The following is a 17,258-nucleotide window of genomic DNA, read 5'->3' on the forward strand; positions in this document are numbered from 1 at the left end:
ATCAATATTTTGAACTTTAGCTATAAGCCATAATTAACAAAATGAAAATAAATAAATCTGTTCTAAACCATATATGAGTATCACTTTCTGAGTTGAATCACTGAAATAAATTAACTATTCAATGCCGCACCTGTATGAGGAAACTGCTACATAACTTTTGCCACCAAAATATCTTCTTATAGGAAGATACATCCTTTACAGCTTTAAAAGGCAACAAACCTGAGAGTGATATGGATTATGGAGGCTGACATACTTTTTTAATAATGCACATTGCTGGGCTGTCCTGCTGATTCTCTGTTTCTAATGTTTTTAGCCACAGACCCTGAACAAGCATAAGGATAAAAATTTGACCTTATTTTGACTGCATGTACTGCATGCTTGTTTCAAGTGTGTTGCAGACACTACTGATGCATGAAAGGTCAGCATGGCTGCCAGGCAACTGGTATAGTTTAAAAGGAAATAAATATTGCAGCCTAAATACACCTCACCTCAAGTATATGGTGAACGCCAATACGTCACGCTCTTTCATAGGCAGGAGCGCAGCAGAAACTTTCAGAGGATCCTAGTGCTGGATCTGTAGTCTTGGGGAAGACATGAGGGATTCAGAGGCTTCCGTCTACCAAGGTAAGTGTGTGACTTTCTCTACTTTGTACTTTGAGGGCCCTTTTACACTTGTGTTACCCTATTTTACCGCAAGTGGCAACAAAAGAATGAAAGTCTATGAAGACTTTCACACCTATTGCGGTCCAATGCGGTACACTTCAAGTATCCAAGCCAACGCAAGGGCAGCAGCATGGTTCTTGGGGTAATGGTCTAAAAAGTCTATGGGCGATGCAGTACGTGTAAATGCTGAAATCAGGTGCACATGCATGGACTTACGGGAATCCCAGTGATATACTCGCTGCTGGGCAGAAAGTACGTCACTGAGCAGGGGGTGGCACTATGTATATGTCCCTGTCGCCGTACTCTGCTGCAGGTTCATATGAGTGAGTTTTTTTGCGTTGCGGTGAGAAGCAGCAGGATCATCAGACTGCACCGCATGAAAATAAGTGTATAACCGACCTCAAAGTCACAGGTTTAGGGCTGGTGCACACTAAGAGCGGTTCTGAGTGGTTTAAAAAATACTTTCGGGCTGAAAACCGCTTAGCTAATGTATTTCAATTGGATGGTGCACACCAGAATGGTTCGTTTTTTTCCCCAAATGCAAATTCGGCTCACTGGAAGCACCTTGTGTACCGCCCTGTTCCTCCTACCTGAACAATATATGCTGCTTTAAAGGAGAACTGTAGTGAAAGGTATATGGAGGCTGCCATATTGATTTCCTTTTAAGCAATACCAGTTACCTGGCAGCCCTGCTGAGCTATCTGCCTGCAGAATCACACCAGGAACAAGCATGCAGCTAATCTTGTCAGATCTGACAAAAATGCCAGAAACACCTGACCTGCTGCATGCTTGTTCAGGGTCTAGGGCAAAAAGTATTAGACGCAGATGATCAGCAGGACAGCCAGGCAACTAGTATTGCGTAAAAGGAAATCAATATGGCAGCCTCCATATACCTCTCACTACAGTTCTCCTTTAAGATTAACTGAAGCGAAAGGGATATGGAGACTGCCATATTAATTTCCTTTTAATCAAAACCAGTTGTCTGGCAGCCCTGCTGATCCTATGCCTCAAATACTTTTTAGCCATAGACCCTGAACAAGCATGCAGCAGATCAGGTGTTTCCCAACAGATCAAAAGGTCCAAACGATAATTTCCAACAGGTCCGATCAGCTCCCAATGGATAACAGGATACATTTTCTGATCACTACAGCATAAAATCAATCCCGTTATCGATCAGGAGCTGATTGGACCTGCTGCTAATTATTGATTCAACTCAAATCGATCTGAAGGTAAATGACATGGTGTGTACTGTCCTTAATGCTGGGAATACACGGCTCGATTATACCACTCGATTCCGTGCCCAATCGTTTTCCGTGCTCAATTCTGCGGGCGATTCTCTTATCTTCTGCTCGTTTTTCTTATTTTTTTCTATTGTCCCCCATACAGAATCGAGCGCGAAAACGATCAGGACGGAGATCGGACATGTCCGAAATGATCAATCGAGCCATCTACATGGCTCTAAATCGAGCCGTGTATTCCCAGCATAAAGGACCTCTGGTGCGAAGATTTTAAAAATTTAAAATATATGTGAACTTATACAATTAAATAGTAAGTTTCTTCCAGAGTAAAATGCCATAAATTACTTTACTCCTATGTTGCTGTCACTTACAGTGAGTAGTAGAAATCTGACAGAACCAACAGGTTTTGGACTAGCCAATCTCCTTACGGGGGTACACAGGGATTTCTTTATTTTCAAAATGCACTTCATAAATGGCAGTTGCTCTGTCCAACTGCCAAAAAAAGTGTATGGTGAGCAGGCAGGCTGGCCAGTATCTTTGTATAAATCTTTTTCAGAGAGTGTCTTTATAAAGAATAAAGGCCATGCTGAGAATCCCCTATGGAGAGAAGGACTAGCCCAAAATCTGTCGGTAATGTCAGATTTCGGTACTTATCCGTTAGCCGGGCGCATCCGGCAGGTGGCGCTGTTGTTGCCAATTCCAATGATAATTACTTCACGTAACAAAACTGTGAATGTAAACGCCGCGGGTGGCGCTAATTGCATTCCTAGTTAAGATAACAATACTGTATGTGTATTAACCTCCCCGGCGTTCTATTGAGATCGCCAGGGAGGCTGCGGGAGGGGTTTTTTTTAATAAAAAAAAAAACTATTTCATGCAGCCAACTGAAAGTTGGCTGCATGAAAGCCCACTAGAGGGCGCTCCGGAGGCGTTCTTCCGATCGCCTCCGGCGCCCAGAATAAACAAGGAAGGCCGCAATGAGCGGCCTTCCTTGTTTTGCTTAGATCGTCGCCATAGCGACGAGCGGAGTGACGTCATGGACGTCAGCCGACGTCCTGACGTCAGCCGCCTCCGATCCAGCCCTTAGCGCTGGCCGGAACTTTTTGTTCCGGCTACGCTGGGCTCAGGCGGCTGGGGGGACCCTCTTTCGCCGCTGCTCGCGGCGGATCGCCGCAGAGCGGCGGCGATCAGGCAGCACACGCGGCTGGCAAAGTGCCGGCTGCGTGTGCTGCACTTTATTTGAAGAAAATCGGCCCAGCAGAGCCTGAGCGGCAGCCTCCGGCGGTGATGGACGAGCTGAGCTCGTCCATACCGCTCAGGAGGTTAAAAAAGTGATTTAATTAAATGAGAAATAAGCCGGCCGCAATGTAACAGATCAAGCCGTCGGCTTAGTGTCTCGCTCTCCACCCCCCTTGCCCTCTCTCGTATAGAACACTGGCAGCCCTGAGGGGGGGGACCCCCAGAGTCGTTCGTCGCAATAAAACAGGCAGGATTCCCTGCCGCGACATACGACTCTGGGGGGACACGCATGTCCCCCCCAGGGCTCTATACGAGAGAGGGCAAGGGGGGAGGAGAGAGAGACAGGAAGCCGGCGCCTTGATCTGTTACATTGCCGCCGGCTTATTTCTCATTTAATTAAATCACTTTTTTAATACACATATTGTTATCTTAACTAGGAATGCAATTAGCGCCACCCGCAGCGTTTACATTCACAGTTTTGTTACGTGAAGTAATTATCATTGGAATTAGCAACAACAGCGCCACCTGCCGGATGCGCCCGGCTAACGGATAAGTACCCAGATTTCTACTACCTACTGTAAGTGACAGCAACATAGCAGAGAAGTAATTTATAGCTCATTTTACTCAGGAAGAAACATAGCTCTTATTTTTATGTGTTTTAAATGTTAAGATTTTCACGACAGTTCCACTTTAATGATAAACCAACACTAATCATGAGTGTGTAGGCATTTTTAGTCACACCTGTACAAAGCTAGTGTAATGAGCACACCTGACCTGCACGCAATCACCGCTCCAGCCAGATAGGTCATATTTAAAAAAAATTATAATAATAAAGTCAGTGATGGCCCTTTCCAGATCCTTGCAGTGCCCGTTTTATTTAAAGATAAAGTTCACTGATAAGTTTTAAAAACAGATATTTAAATAAATGTACTTTTTCAGAAAAGATTGTAATGAAGGACGGTATTTTGTAATTGGCAGGTTCATATAGTGAGCCTCTTTACAGGCCTCCATTAGAAGGCTTCACTGAACAGCAGCTGTACAGTTTGCCTTCTTAAAACACCAAGACAAACGCCCATAATGAATCACTGCAGGACAGCGGGTGGAATCTTCTCCTTTATAGCACTGACATTTCCCATGCTGCTTTATGCCTGGTACACACTATGCAATTTCCCATCAGATAGACTGATCAAATTGATTATTTCCAACAGGTCAGATCTGATTTTCAATCATTTTTCTGATCGATTTCGTATAGAAGTGCTCAGAAAATAAATCAGAAAAATGATTGGAAATCAGATCGGACCTGCCGGAAATGACTGATTTGACCATCAATCTGATAGGAAATTGTATGGTGTGTACCAGACATTAAGCTTGACACACGTCCAGACATGGATACCATACAATCAAAGTAAATGGTGGGGAGAGGCACACCTTTCCGTAATATTCGGGTGCATAACCACGGATGTCCAGCAACATCCAAAGAGCAATCAATAGAAAGGATTGGTTAGCACTCCAGCTTCTCAGTGAGCAAATGTTTTATTCTCCAGTCATATGTCATATGTTAAAAATTCAAAAGGGATACTGTAGGGGGGGGGGGGGGGGGGGGGTCGGGGGAAAATGAGCTGAACTTACCCGGGGCTTCTAATGGTCCCCCGCAGACATCCTGTGCCCGCGCAGCCGCTCACCAATGTTCCTGCCCCGCCTCCGGTTCACTTCTGGAATTTCTGACTTTAAAGTCAGAAAACCACTGCGCCTGCGTTGCCGTGTCCTCGATCCCGCTGATGTCATCAAGAGCGCACAGCGCAGGCCCAGTATGGTCTGTGTCTGCGCAGTACACTCCTGGTGACATCAGCGGGAGCGAGGACACGGCAACGCAGGCGCAGTGGTTTTCCGACTTTAAAGTCAGAAATTCCAGAAGTGAACCGGAGGCGGAGCCGGAGCATTGGGGAGTGGCTGCGCCAACACAGGATGTCTGCGGGGGACCATTAGAAGCCCCGGGTAAGTTCAGCTCATTTTCCCCCGACCCCCCTACAGTATCCCTTTAAGTGTTGACATATATGACTGGAGAATAAAACATTTGCTCACTGAGAAGCTGGAGTGCTAACCAATCCTTTCTACTATTGATGGATACCATACAATACGCACGCATTCTCCAGAGAATTGCAGTATGCTGTCAGTTTAACATACATGCAAAAATGCATTAGAAATGAACAAGCCCATTGATCAACATGGGCTTTAAGTTTTAATGCATTTTTACATTGTGTTGAAATTGATGGCACTACTCATAATGTGAAACAAGCCCTTAGGCTGCTTACACACAGGGACGTTACAGGCGCACGTTAGTGCGCCTGTAACGCTCCCCCAACGCACAGCTATGTAACACAAGTGGGCTGCCCACGTTGCGTTACATGTAACGCTGCACGTTCTCTCGAAAGTGCAGCATGCTACGGCGTTAGAGCGGCTATAGCCGCGTTAGACTGTTTGCACATGCTCAGTGGGGGGCAGAGAGGAGGCGGTGAGAGCCAGCTACAGTAGCCGCGCACATGGCTACTTAATATTCACTGCACTGGCGGCAGCTGATTGGCCGGCGGGACCACGTGATGCAGAGTGTCTCGCTCCGCATCACGTGGTCCCGCCGGCCAATCAGCGCCACCCTGGGAGACCTTATAGGGATAGAGCCGCCTAACGCGGCTCACTCTACCGTCATATCTTGCAGCACCATACGTTGTGTTAGGTGCACGTTATGCGACCTTAACATGGCACCTAACGCAACGTCTTGGTGTGCAAGTAGCCTTAAGCATCGTCCTCATGCATTGCCAACGCAGGTGGCAGTGCATTTCTACGGCACAACACAGCAGCTGCCTACCTCTCTCTTGCAGTGCTGAACGCATTCAGTGACACAGAGTAGGACAGAACTGCATTGCGAACAAAAATGCATGCAGCAGTGAGTTGCAATAATGCACTGCTGCTGTGCAACACATACCGTATATACACTTATACATAGGCCCGCCCAAGTGTTAACAAATAGGACTAAAGCTACAATCAGCTGATTATCCAATCCCCGATGTGTCGCTGTAGCCCCTCATGGAGAGTGAAAGTATATACCAATTACTGAATCTGAGAGAGCCTAAGCACTTTGAGTCCTATAGGAGAAAAGCGCTATAGAAATGTTATTGTATTGTATATGGTATACAAAGCATGCATGCAAGCACATTTTCCTCTCCTCACTCCACCCAACTCCCTTGCAACTTCAGAACTGGCCACTAGAGCTCCAACCTGTCATGTGACTGCAGTGGCCAGTTAGGAAGCTGCCAGGTAGACGTGCACATTCTGCAGCACGCTCCATTGTCAGCTCTGCGGGCCCCATTGTATCACTTGCAGTGTATCACCCATGGATAAGCCGACCTCCCTATCACACACCCAAAATTTGGGTATCAAAAAAGTTGGCTTATCCGCAGTGGTACATGGTAAGTGAGAACTTTAAACAGAGCAATCTATGTATTTTTGATGCCCTTGTGTATCACACTATACACTTTGCTGAAACGTGTATATAAGGACAAGGCCTCATAAAACGTATTCATTTTTATAACCGGGTATCCTGTAACACCATCCAGAGCATCAATCCACCGTTTAGGATGGACAGAAAGCCTCTTGGTTTATACACATTCTTGATGGAGTGCTTTACAGTTCTGCTCATCACCATAAGTGTGCATTTACTGATAATGCGGGAGCTTTAGATTATACTTTTCTTTTCTGAAAGGTCAGTAAGTGATGCTTGAAACAAGCCATTATAAAATGCATGCTCAAAAAAACGAAAAGTAACACTCAAGAAATATGTTTGCAAATATTTTTTTTCCTGTATCAAAATGATTACACTGATAGCTGGTGTTGTGTAAAGTTTTAGTGACATGAGAGGTCACACTGCACTCCCTTCCACCAAATAAAGGTGTCTGCACATGGGATATTATATATTACAGTACTGTATATAAAACATGAAGCCCTCTGTAACTGATTGGAAATCTGTTAATGGAAATGGGCTGCAGACACAGTGAATACATTTTAATGTAGATGCAGTGGTTACAGATTATCGTAAGTGCAGCCTGTAAAATTAGGGCGCAATGATAATTGCCGCTATAATGGAGCACAGGAAGTAATTTGTGCAGTGAAATATTGAAGCAGGAGGTGTTTAGCGGTGAAGGCTGCGCAGATATTGGCGTATAAGACATTGATCTGTACAAATTGCTCAAATTCTATCGCATCACCAATTTCCCAATGGTAGAATGTTGGTATCTTTAACAATTCTCTACTAGCGGCTTCCCCTAGTGCCCAAATTAATTGCTAGATGGAGGAGGTTAGTGTTACATGTATGCTGGGAAAGCACATACCACATTTGTAGGTGTTTGTATAGAAACGTTACAGTACACCTGAAGTGACAGGGATATGGAGGCCAACATATTTATTTCATTTTAAAGGACACCCGAAGCGAAAATAAATGAATGAACTAAACAATTGTATCTATCTTCCTTCTCCTAAAAATGACTTTTTAAGACATTCCACATTTTTATTTTATGCTTAAATCTACGTTTTAAGTTATAACTGTTTTATTGTTTTTGCTAAATGGCACATTCATTGAAATATACCAGAGCTAAAATCTATGAACTATTGATTCTTTTTATAGCTTTTCTGCTCTCAGAAGCCATTTTCTGCTAGAAAAGTGTTTATAGTTGGAATTTCATATCAGTGAGGGTCACACTGTAGTCATTTCCTGTCTGAGTCAGGACTGAGTCAGCCACTTACATACCTGATATTTAACGCTTTCAGGCAGAGAAAGAAAAAAAAGGAACACAGCATAGCTATTAGTGTGCTTGGCACTGTACATACTCATGTCTATCTCATGTCATACGTCACTTCGGGTATCCTTTAAACAATGCAGATTTCCTAGCTGTCCTGCTGAGCCTCTGTTTCTAAAACCTGGTACACACCCTCATTTTTTATTGGCCAATCACTGACCAACTTTGACACCTCCATGTAGTATGAGAGCTTACCTACATAATCTGTTCATAGCATTCAATATCTACTGACCCTCATACAGAGGTGGTCAAATTGAAAGTGTGTACCAGGCTTAATACTTAAAGTCAATGGGAAGCCAAAAGCAAACAAACCCGAAACTTACCTAAGGATAGGGAAGTCTCTGGGTCCTATAGAGCCTTCCCTCTTCTCACAGTCCCCGTGTTCCAGCGCTGGCTCCCCCGTAGCAGTATTCGACTGATCCCTTGAATACTGCTCTCTACCGTCGCAGGAGGCTTTGGAGGGCAAAAGCTCCCGAAATCAGGCACCTCCAGTATTCAGTATCTGTTGAACCTTACCTTCAATTTTCATTGGCCAATTTTACCACTTCCATGTAGTGTGCGTGTGTACCAGGCTTCAACCATAGACCCTGAACAAGCATGCAAGTCAGGTGTTTCTGACTGAAGTCTGACCCAATTAGGTGTATGTTTGTTTCAGGAGTGTGATTTAGGCTGGGTTCACAGTGGTCCGTTGTACAGTGTAATGCAAGCCTACTTATTTAGGCCTCTTTCACACTATAATCTGCATTTGCAGTTTCCTGTGCACATATCTAATGCATTTCTAATGCATACCATGCAAGTGTATATGTGTCCCCTCTCTTGCAAAGTCCCTGTCCACGTAAAGAGCAAGAAGCTCATCCCCACCTTGATGTTATGGAGGTAGCAAAACTATCTAATACTGATGAATTTGTACTAAGGCTCCTACCATCTCCTTACAATAATTTTCCCTCTAACTACTCCTAAATATAGCCCTATGCCAAACATTACCCATCCCTTCTTGACGTAAATTCAGGCATCCAGCGCCTAAATTGTACACTGGGTGCCACTTTAGCTGCAATTAACATTGCGGTCTATTGCAGTGCCCAAATTTCCTGCCTCTAAGTATGCTCAAACCTATAGCCTTTTGGCATCTACAGGAAAATGAGCTTATATAGCAAGAGACATTGTTAAGAGAGGAGTGGAGCTCTGCTGCTGTTGAACATCAGATATCTTCTTTACAGATTACCCAAGACAGAAATAAGGCCAGACTTATGCTGGGAATACACGATGCGTTTTTGCGTTCGTTTTTGCCGTCGTTTTCGCTTTTGATCGATTCTACTCTCGATTCACTGCTCGATTCCCCTCTCGATTCCTTATCTTTTCTTATCAATTACATTCACTTGAATGAGGAGAATCGAAACGAAAGTAGAATCGACCAGATCCAACAGGTTGGAATTTATCTATCGAACCCATCTATCTAAAGTAAAAACTTAACGTGTATTCCCAGCATAAGGGACCTTTTACATTTAGATGAGTACGGTAAGGGGGAGGGGCTTCTAACGGCCCCCCCGCAGACGTTCTGTGCACACGCCGGGACAAAACGATCCTCCGGTCCCCGCCGCAGCTCACTTCCTGGTTTTTGAGACTTTTGCCCCCTTTTTTTCTACTAAGGTTTCCTTTTAAGGGTTATGCTGGGAATACACGGCTCGATTTTGAGCCAATAAGATGGCTCGATAGATAATTTCCAACATGTACGATCTCCTGTCCAATCGTTTTCACCGCTCGATTCCGGATTGAAGTGAATGGAAAAAGATAAGAAAAACGAGTGGAAGATAAGAGAATTGACTGCAGAATCGAGCAGCGAAACGATCGAGCGGGAGAACCGAGCAGCAAAATCGAGCCATGTATGCCCAGCGTTAGACATCATGGTGGGTGGGGGCTTTAAGGGTTAGGCACCATCAGGGAGGAGATTAGGGGTTTGCACCATCAGGGGTAAGGTTAAGGGTTAGGCATCCGACCCCACAGGAAGATTCTGAGAGTACGGAGAGGTTAGGTCATAGTTTTAAACAATACCATATTGCCAATCTTTTACTATATGAATGTAATAGAATATCAGTAAATTTACCTATGTACGTGATACAATAGCCACGACCAATTGGTTATGAGTTAAATTAGTAATATTCTATTTATTTGATTAGGTATTATTACACCTCCTGTCTTCTCTTGTTGTTAATTGACAAATTATACAGTATAGATAATTTACATATACAAATATGTATACACCATGCTTTTCTGTTGAAAACCATGATATCTGTGTGGATATAGTATCTATAATCCTGTAAACACTTCAACACACAGCAAATAAAACACCATGTGAATATAAACTAATTCATTGAGTGCTGCGGATTACAAAAAACAGGAAATCTAAAGATCTGATCATAATAACATAATTCCACAAACCCAGATCAGAAACCACAGACGCAGATAAACTGTTTTGATACGGTTACAACATAAATCCCAAAGCTATTCAACCACTGAAGGATTAGCTATCTCTTTTTGACTAGAACAAAACAGTTGTTGATGCAACAGATTTCACTAGTCAGGGGAAACAGAACTGAAATGTCAGAACTCTACACAGCTTTGTCTCCAGCCCACACTGAATACTTTCAACTGCATATCACACGCTTGAATCCCCAACTGATGGCTGTTGTGGCACGCATGGCACTGACTCACCCACCACAGCATAGTGTAAGACTGACCAGCTAATAATTGTTTTTTAAAGAGAATCTGAAGCATTTTTAAAAATAAAAGAAAAAGGAGGAGGAAGGCTCTGGGTCTTATCGAGTCTTCCCATTCCTCTCCTGGTCCCCTCCTTCCAGTACTGTCACCCGTTAGCAATCTATGACTGATGGTTCGGAGACTGCTCTCTTCCACCGCAGGAGGCTTAGGAAGTCGTTGGCAACCCAAATGCTCCCCAAGACGGGAGGCTCCATAGTGCGCAATGCGAAAGCGTGCTCTCTTGCACATGCGAACTACCAAGCCACTGATCTACGGGAGCACTTGGGCTCCAGACTTCCAAAGCCTACCACAGCGTGAGTTATGAACGTGGAGAGCGCACTGGAACGAGGGGACCAGGAGGGGAATGGGAAGGCTCAATAGGACCCAGAGCCTTATCCCTCCTTAGGTAAGTTTTATTTTAAAAACACTTCAGGTTTGCTTTAAAACACACCTGAAGTTAGAGGAATATGGAGGCTGATGTGTTAATTTTAAACAATGCAAATTGCTTTGCTGACCCGTTGATCCTCCCACCTCTGTAGACACTGAAGTGTGATTGGATGCGTCATATGTTTGTTTCAGGTGTGTGATTCAGACACTATTGCAGGAAGGGCTGGAACTCACTAGAACGATTTTGTGAGCGTTTAGGGAGCGATTCAAACCGATGACGATTTCCCTAAACACTCAGCTAATGTTAATGGATGGGCCAAATTCCACTGGAGCTGTTGTGATTACCAAAATCCCAAATGCAGGACACGCAGCATTTTTGAGCATTAGCGACTAGCGTTTTTGCAATGTAAAGTATATAAACGCTGGCGTAATCGCTCGTCAAAACCTATACAGAGCGACTCTGCTAGCGTTTTTACAATACTGCATGTTGTAAGGAAATTAAAATTAATTGAAAGGACCAATCAGAATTAAAAAACGCTAATCGCTTCACAACCGCTGGCAAATTGGTTACACTTTTTAAAATTGTTACCGAAAGCGCTCATGAAATCGCTTACAAACCGCTCATACAAAATGCTAGCAATTGCGATTAGCCATAGCATTTTGTAGTGGGTTCCAGCCCTTACAGAGATAATTGGGAGTGACAGGCAACTGCTATGGTTTAAAAGGAATTAAATATATCAGCCACCATATCCTTGTTATGTTATAGCTCTCTGTAGTGTATGGACAAGCCCACAGATATGACTGGAGTAAATGCATCAGAAGCACACACTGCACTCCATATATACTCACAGGTAAAGCTGTTTAGGCACTAGTCTACTTTATGGGACCCAGCATGGAAATTCAGCTAACATGATTGGGTAGACAGCACCCTCCAGAACTGCTGGGTTTCCAATAGGTTGTAGTAAACGCGTACGTTAAAAAGGGGCGCTGGGAAAAAAGGGCGCGGGGTTTTAAACGATAAGCATGGATAACGTTTAAAAATGTATTGTATTGTATTTCGTTTAAAATTAATGTTTTATAAAGTTATAAATCATTAAATAATGTGCATTAAATCGGCAATTGTAAAAACGTTAATCTTTCGTTTAAATAGTGAAACGTATAATAACGTTTAAAAAAAATTTACTAAGTAACCCTCCCTGTACCTACCCCTAACCCCTAGACCCCCCTGTTGATGCCTAAACCTAAGACCCCCCCCCCCTGTTGGTGCCTAAGTAACCCTCCCTGTACCTACCCCTAACCCCTAGACCCCCCTGTTAGTGCCTAAACCTAAGACCCCCCTGTTGGTGCCTAAACCTAAGACCCCCCTGTTGGTGCCTAAACCTAAGACCCCCCTGTTGGTGCCTAAACCTAAGACCCCCCTGTTGGTGCCTAAACCTAAGACCCCCCTGTTGGTGCCTAAACCTAAGACCCCTGTTGGTGCCTAAACCTAAGACCCCCCTGTTGGTGCCTAAACCTAAGACCCCCCTGTTGGTGCCTAAACCTAAGACCCCCCTGTTGGTGCCTAAACCTAAGACCCCCCTGTTGGTGCCTAAACCTAAGACCCCCCTGTTGGTGCCTAAACCTAAGACCCCCCTGTTGGTGCCTAAACCTAAGACCCCCCTGTTGGTGCCTAAACCTAAGACCCCCCTGTTGGTGCCTAAACCTAAGACCCCCCTGTTGGTGCCTAAACCTAAGACCCCCCTGTTGGTGCCTAAACCTAAGACCCCCCTGGTGGTGCCTAAACCTTAGACCCCCCTGTTGGTGCCTAATTCTAAGACCCCCCTGGTGGTGCCTAAACCTAAGACCCCCCTGGTGGTGCCTAAACCTAAGACCCCCCTGTTGGTGCCTAAACCTAAGACCCCCCTGTTGGTGCCTAAACCTAAGACCCCCCTGGTGGTGCCTAAACCTAAGACCCCCCTGGTGGTGCCTAAACCTAAGACCCCCCTGTGATAAGCATTATTAAAGTTTCAAAAACATATTGTGCGTTTTTTTCGTTTAAAAATAATGTAAAAACAAACAAAAAAAAAAATTGTACTGTTTTTCGTTTAAAAATAATGTTTGAAAAAAAATATTGTACTGTTTTTCGTTTAAAAATAATATTAAAAAATGTATAAATCATTAAATAATGTTTAATCATGAGAAGCAGTAATAAAACATTAAGTCTCCGGGCGCCGCTTTTAAAACGTTATTTTTCTCCGGCGCCCTTTTTTCCTATCGGGCGCCCATTAACAAACAAACAAACAAACAAACAAACACAGAACATTTATATCGCGCTTTTCTCCTTGCGGACTCAAAGCGCCAGAGCTGCAGCCACTAGGACGCGCTCTATAGGCAGTAGCAGTGTTAGGGAGACTTGCCTAAGGTCTCCTACTGAATAGGTGCAGGCTTACTAAACAGGCAGAGCCGAGATTCGAACCCTGGTCTCCCATGTCACAGGCAGAGCCCTTAACCATTACACTATCCAGCCACTTAATGATATTTATTATGGGAGTGAATGGCGGCGCCCGATTTGTCCACTAGCCTCCTGCGCCCTTTTTTACTGTTACCGTAGTAAACTACGCCCACACTATTGGGCCAATCATAATGCTTTGTGCTGTAAGAGCGTAGTGTGAATGGAGAACGGTTTCATATAAGAATTCCTGCTGGCTCACCTAAGGTAGACTAATGCTGGCCGTACATGGTACAATTTTTTCATACAATCTTACCATTTCTATGTAATAAAAGGGAACTGCCTAAATTATCCTTTCAGTATATTTACTTAATTTACCCCTATACTACATAGAAATGGTAAGATTGTATGAAAAAAAAGCATACCATGCATGGCCACCATAAGGGCTCTTTCACATTATATAACGATTTCCTGCAAGCGTTATGATCTGCGGCGTGGACGTCGGGATGTTGCGGTGCGACACTGATTAGCGTCAGTTGTTCTAATTCACCTGACGGGAAAACGCCAGCGCTGGATGATTAAAAGTGCCCGGCTGCGTTGTACCGCAACGCGCCAAAACGCAGTGTTAGGTGTGAAAGGTAAAATGAAAGTCTATGGACTTTCATTTTACCTCAGTTAACGCAAACTATTGACTTTGCATTAAACCGCCAGAAATCAGCTGTGGCGTGAAAGAGCCCTTTGCCACTGTGAGCGGACAGGTAAGGACACAACATTGAAACACTATTATATTTCTAGTTGCAAAACATTTTTAGACACAAAATACAACAGTACCACTTTCCATGTAGCCAAACAGACATTTAGTATACTATTATATATAGAATTGTTTCAATTACATCCTTAAATTTCTATGTTCAGATTGTTGCTTGAATGGCCTCTACTGCCATGCTTGACCCAGATTCTTGTTTATATAGCCACTTTTTAGGGTGAAGTTTAAGCAACTCCTTTCCACATCTACCTCTGAGCTTACCTATTGCCTAATACATTCCCTTCATTCTTTGTCATCTGTGTCTAATACATTCTCAGAGAATGTTTACACACAAAGTTGTAAAGGAGTTTTGTAAACAGGCAAACATTCTGGACAATGGACATGATTCACAAAGCTTCTTTACCTGTTTTAACCTTATCTATGTTATATTTTTAAGCTCCCAAAGATCAAAAGGAGTACATTTAAAAGACAACTGAAGTGAGAAGAATATGGAGGCTGTCATTTTTTTCTCCTTTTAAATAGTACCAGTTGCCTGGCAGACCTGCTGATCTATTTGGGTGTAGTAGTGTCTGAATCACACCAGAAATAAGCATGCAGGTAATCTTGTCAGATCCAACAATAATGTCAAAAACCTCTGATATGCTGTATGCTGCTTGTTCAGGTTCTATGGCTAAAAGTATTAGAAGCAGAAGATCAGCAGGCAACTGGTATTGCTTAAAATGACATAAATATGGCAGCCTCCACATCACTCTCACTTCAGTTGTCCTTTAACTGAGTTTTTGTGGGATGGCAATGTAGTGATCTATTTTTTATCTATCAGTTATAAAACAATATTTGGATATACTTAAATCCCCATACTTTTTTTTTTATTAACATCTTATGCACAACAGGGTGGCCAGAAGATGAGAAGTGGGGGGGGGGGGGGGGGGGAGTATTCATACTATTTAAACAGGCAGCAAGAGACTATAAATACGATTGTGTATTATATGTAAATGGCAGTGAACACTCATTACATAATGAGAATGTGTGGCAAGTTGATGCTGAACTTGTTTCTCTAGGAAGAGGCACCTGACCCCTCTGTCACTCATTACCAGGCCAGGTGTGCCCAAACAGCTGCCAGGGCACTTCTATTATATGAGTGGCACATTCAGTAGCTATAACAGTGCCATCTGGACACAGCTAAAATGTACTAGAAACATCTGGGCAGGCAGATTTCCCATCACTGCCCTAATATCTGAATAAAAAAGAGCATTACAGATAAACACCACTTTAGATAAACTGATCAGCTGCAAACCATCTACAAATTGCTATTAAGAAGGTGTGCATAGTCAATGGAGTGTAGAAACGTATCACCACCTAAAATACACAAACACAAAGCTAGCAGGATGTAGACAAATGATGTAATGCTACTGCTTGGCATGTATGTGGCCAGCATAGTCACGTCACATCTACCTAGAGAGCCATGCATGCAGATAGTGGGGAGCAGACAGGCCATTGTTCTGCGGACACCCAGGCTGGTACTCACCGCTCCACACTGCTGCCAGCAGCGCCAGGCTGCACAGCACGGCCGGGCGGATCTTCACCATGTCGCCGGATGGATGGCAGAGTGCTGTGTGCGGTCACACTGGTGCAGGGATGCGGGGAGACTGCCAGGAACGGCCGCAGGGAGACACTGACAGCGGCGGTGTGATTCCAGCACTCGCTGAGGGAAGGGGGAGTCTCGGACCCGCCCTATACTGACATGATCCGGGTTACTAGGAATAGCTTGCACTGCAATGCCCCCTAACATAAGGTCTGTGCAATCTGCAGTGTCTGCTGCTCACATGACTGGAGGAGATCAACACAAGGGTGAGATCGAGGTGTCCTAGCCCGGTCCCCTGTGTTCATGTGAATGCTATAGTTTGGAAGTTTCATCCAATAGCAACATTGTTTCTTGTATGATGGTGTACCGTGTACCTTGTGCTCTGGCTAGTAAAACTTATCTTCATCTGTATTTCATAGTGTCCTTTACAAAGGCGTATCTAGAGGGGTGCAGGTATGGCTCTTGTCATGGGCGCCACAGCACCATGTCTGCTCCTGTACTGCTCCTGTACTGTGCCACCATGCCTGCCCCTGTGCTGCGCCCCATGCCTTCTCCCATTTCTTCCCATGATTCAGACCTAAGATTAGATTAAATCTGGGAAACATGGCTATTTAATTTATGTATGATGGGCGCACTTAGCTTAGTGTTAGAAGAGGATAGAGAGGAAATGAGAAGAGACATTTCCAAAAACAACTTTAGCAATATCCCAAACCAAAGTACACAGGCAGCCATAACACATGTACACAAAGGATGATGTTTTTAGAGGGGAAGGGGGCTCTGACCAGGGAAGAGGGGGGCGCAATTTCAGTGTTTGCCATAGGCTCTATATTACCCAGATACGCCCCTGGTCCTTTAATAAAGTTTTGAGAGCAAAGAAAAATATAACAAGTATGTAATAGTGTATTTTATTATTATCCTCTATAATAATCTCCCTGTGTCCCTGTGTGTGCTGTCTCTGTGTAGCGTTGTCGGTGCTGAACTGCTGTGCGCATGTGTGCAGCACGGACCCAGCCTCACAGAGACAGGAGGACGGGACCAGGGAGCCAAGCGGGCAGCGTGTGAGTGGGCAGTCGGGTGTGCGGCGGGTCAGTGGGCGGCCGGGTGTGCGCGGTGGTCGCGCGCAGCATTTGGGTGAGCGGGGGCAGTTGGGTGAGCGGGCGGCAGGTCAGCGGGCAGCCGGGTTTAAATGGGCTTAGGTCTACTTGTTGTTAATAATACACCATCATCTTTCCTTGGTGCTGCACAGAATAAAAATGAGGGTTTATAAAATATAGACATTGGTAGAGATGGCAGTGTGAATGGGGCTTCAGCGATGGGAGAGTGGCACGAACGGTGAGAGCGACGGCTCAGTGCG

At 44.3% G+C, this 17,258-nt stretch overlaps 1 protein-coding gene across 6 annotated transcripts in view; it reads right to left on the minus strand.

Annotated features, from left to right (window-relative positions):
• The window catches only part of CD99L2 (CD99 molecule like 2), a 137,743-nt gene extending 121,665 nt beyond the window's left edge, over positions 1-16,078 (minus strand). For 5 of the 6 annotated variants that reach the window (XR_011023577.1, XM_068251029.1, XM_068251028.1 and 2 more), the window contains exon 1: positions 15,848-16,076. Coding sequence is in view for 5 of the 6 variants with exons in the window: in XM_068251029.1 (XP_068107130.1) it covers positions 15,848-15,908 (61 nt within the window). In the remaining variant the exon portion in view is untranslated. Of the gene's footprint in view, positions 1-15,847 lie in introns of all 6 variants that reach the window. The other variant, XM_068251032.1, reaches the window with a different exon arrangement.
• Positions 16,079-17,258: the final 1,180 nt, after the last annotated feature.

The sequence above is a fragment of the Hyperolius riggenbachi genome, chromosome 8, assembly GCF_040937935.1.
Source record: "Hyperolius riggenbachi isolate aHypRig1 chromosome 8, aHypRig1.pri, whole genome shotgun sequence".
Lineage (NCBI taxonomy): Eukaryota > Metazoa > Chordata > Amphibia > Anura > Hyperoliidae > Hyperolius > Hyperolius riggenbachi.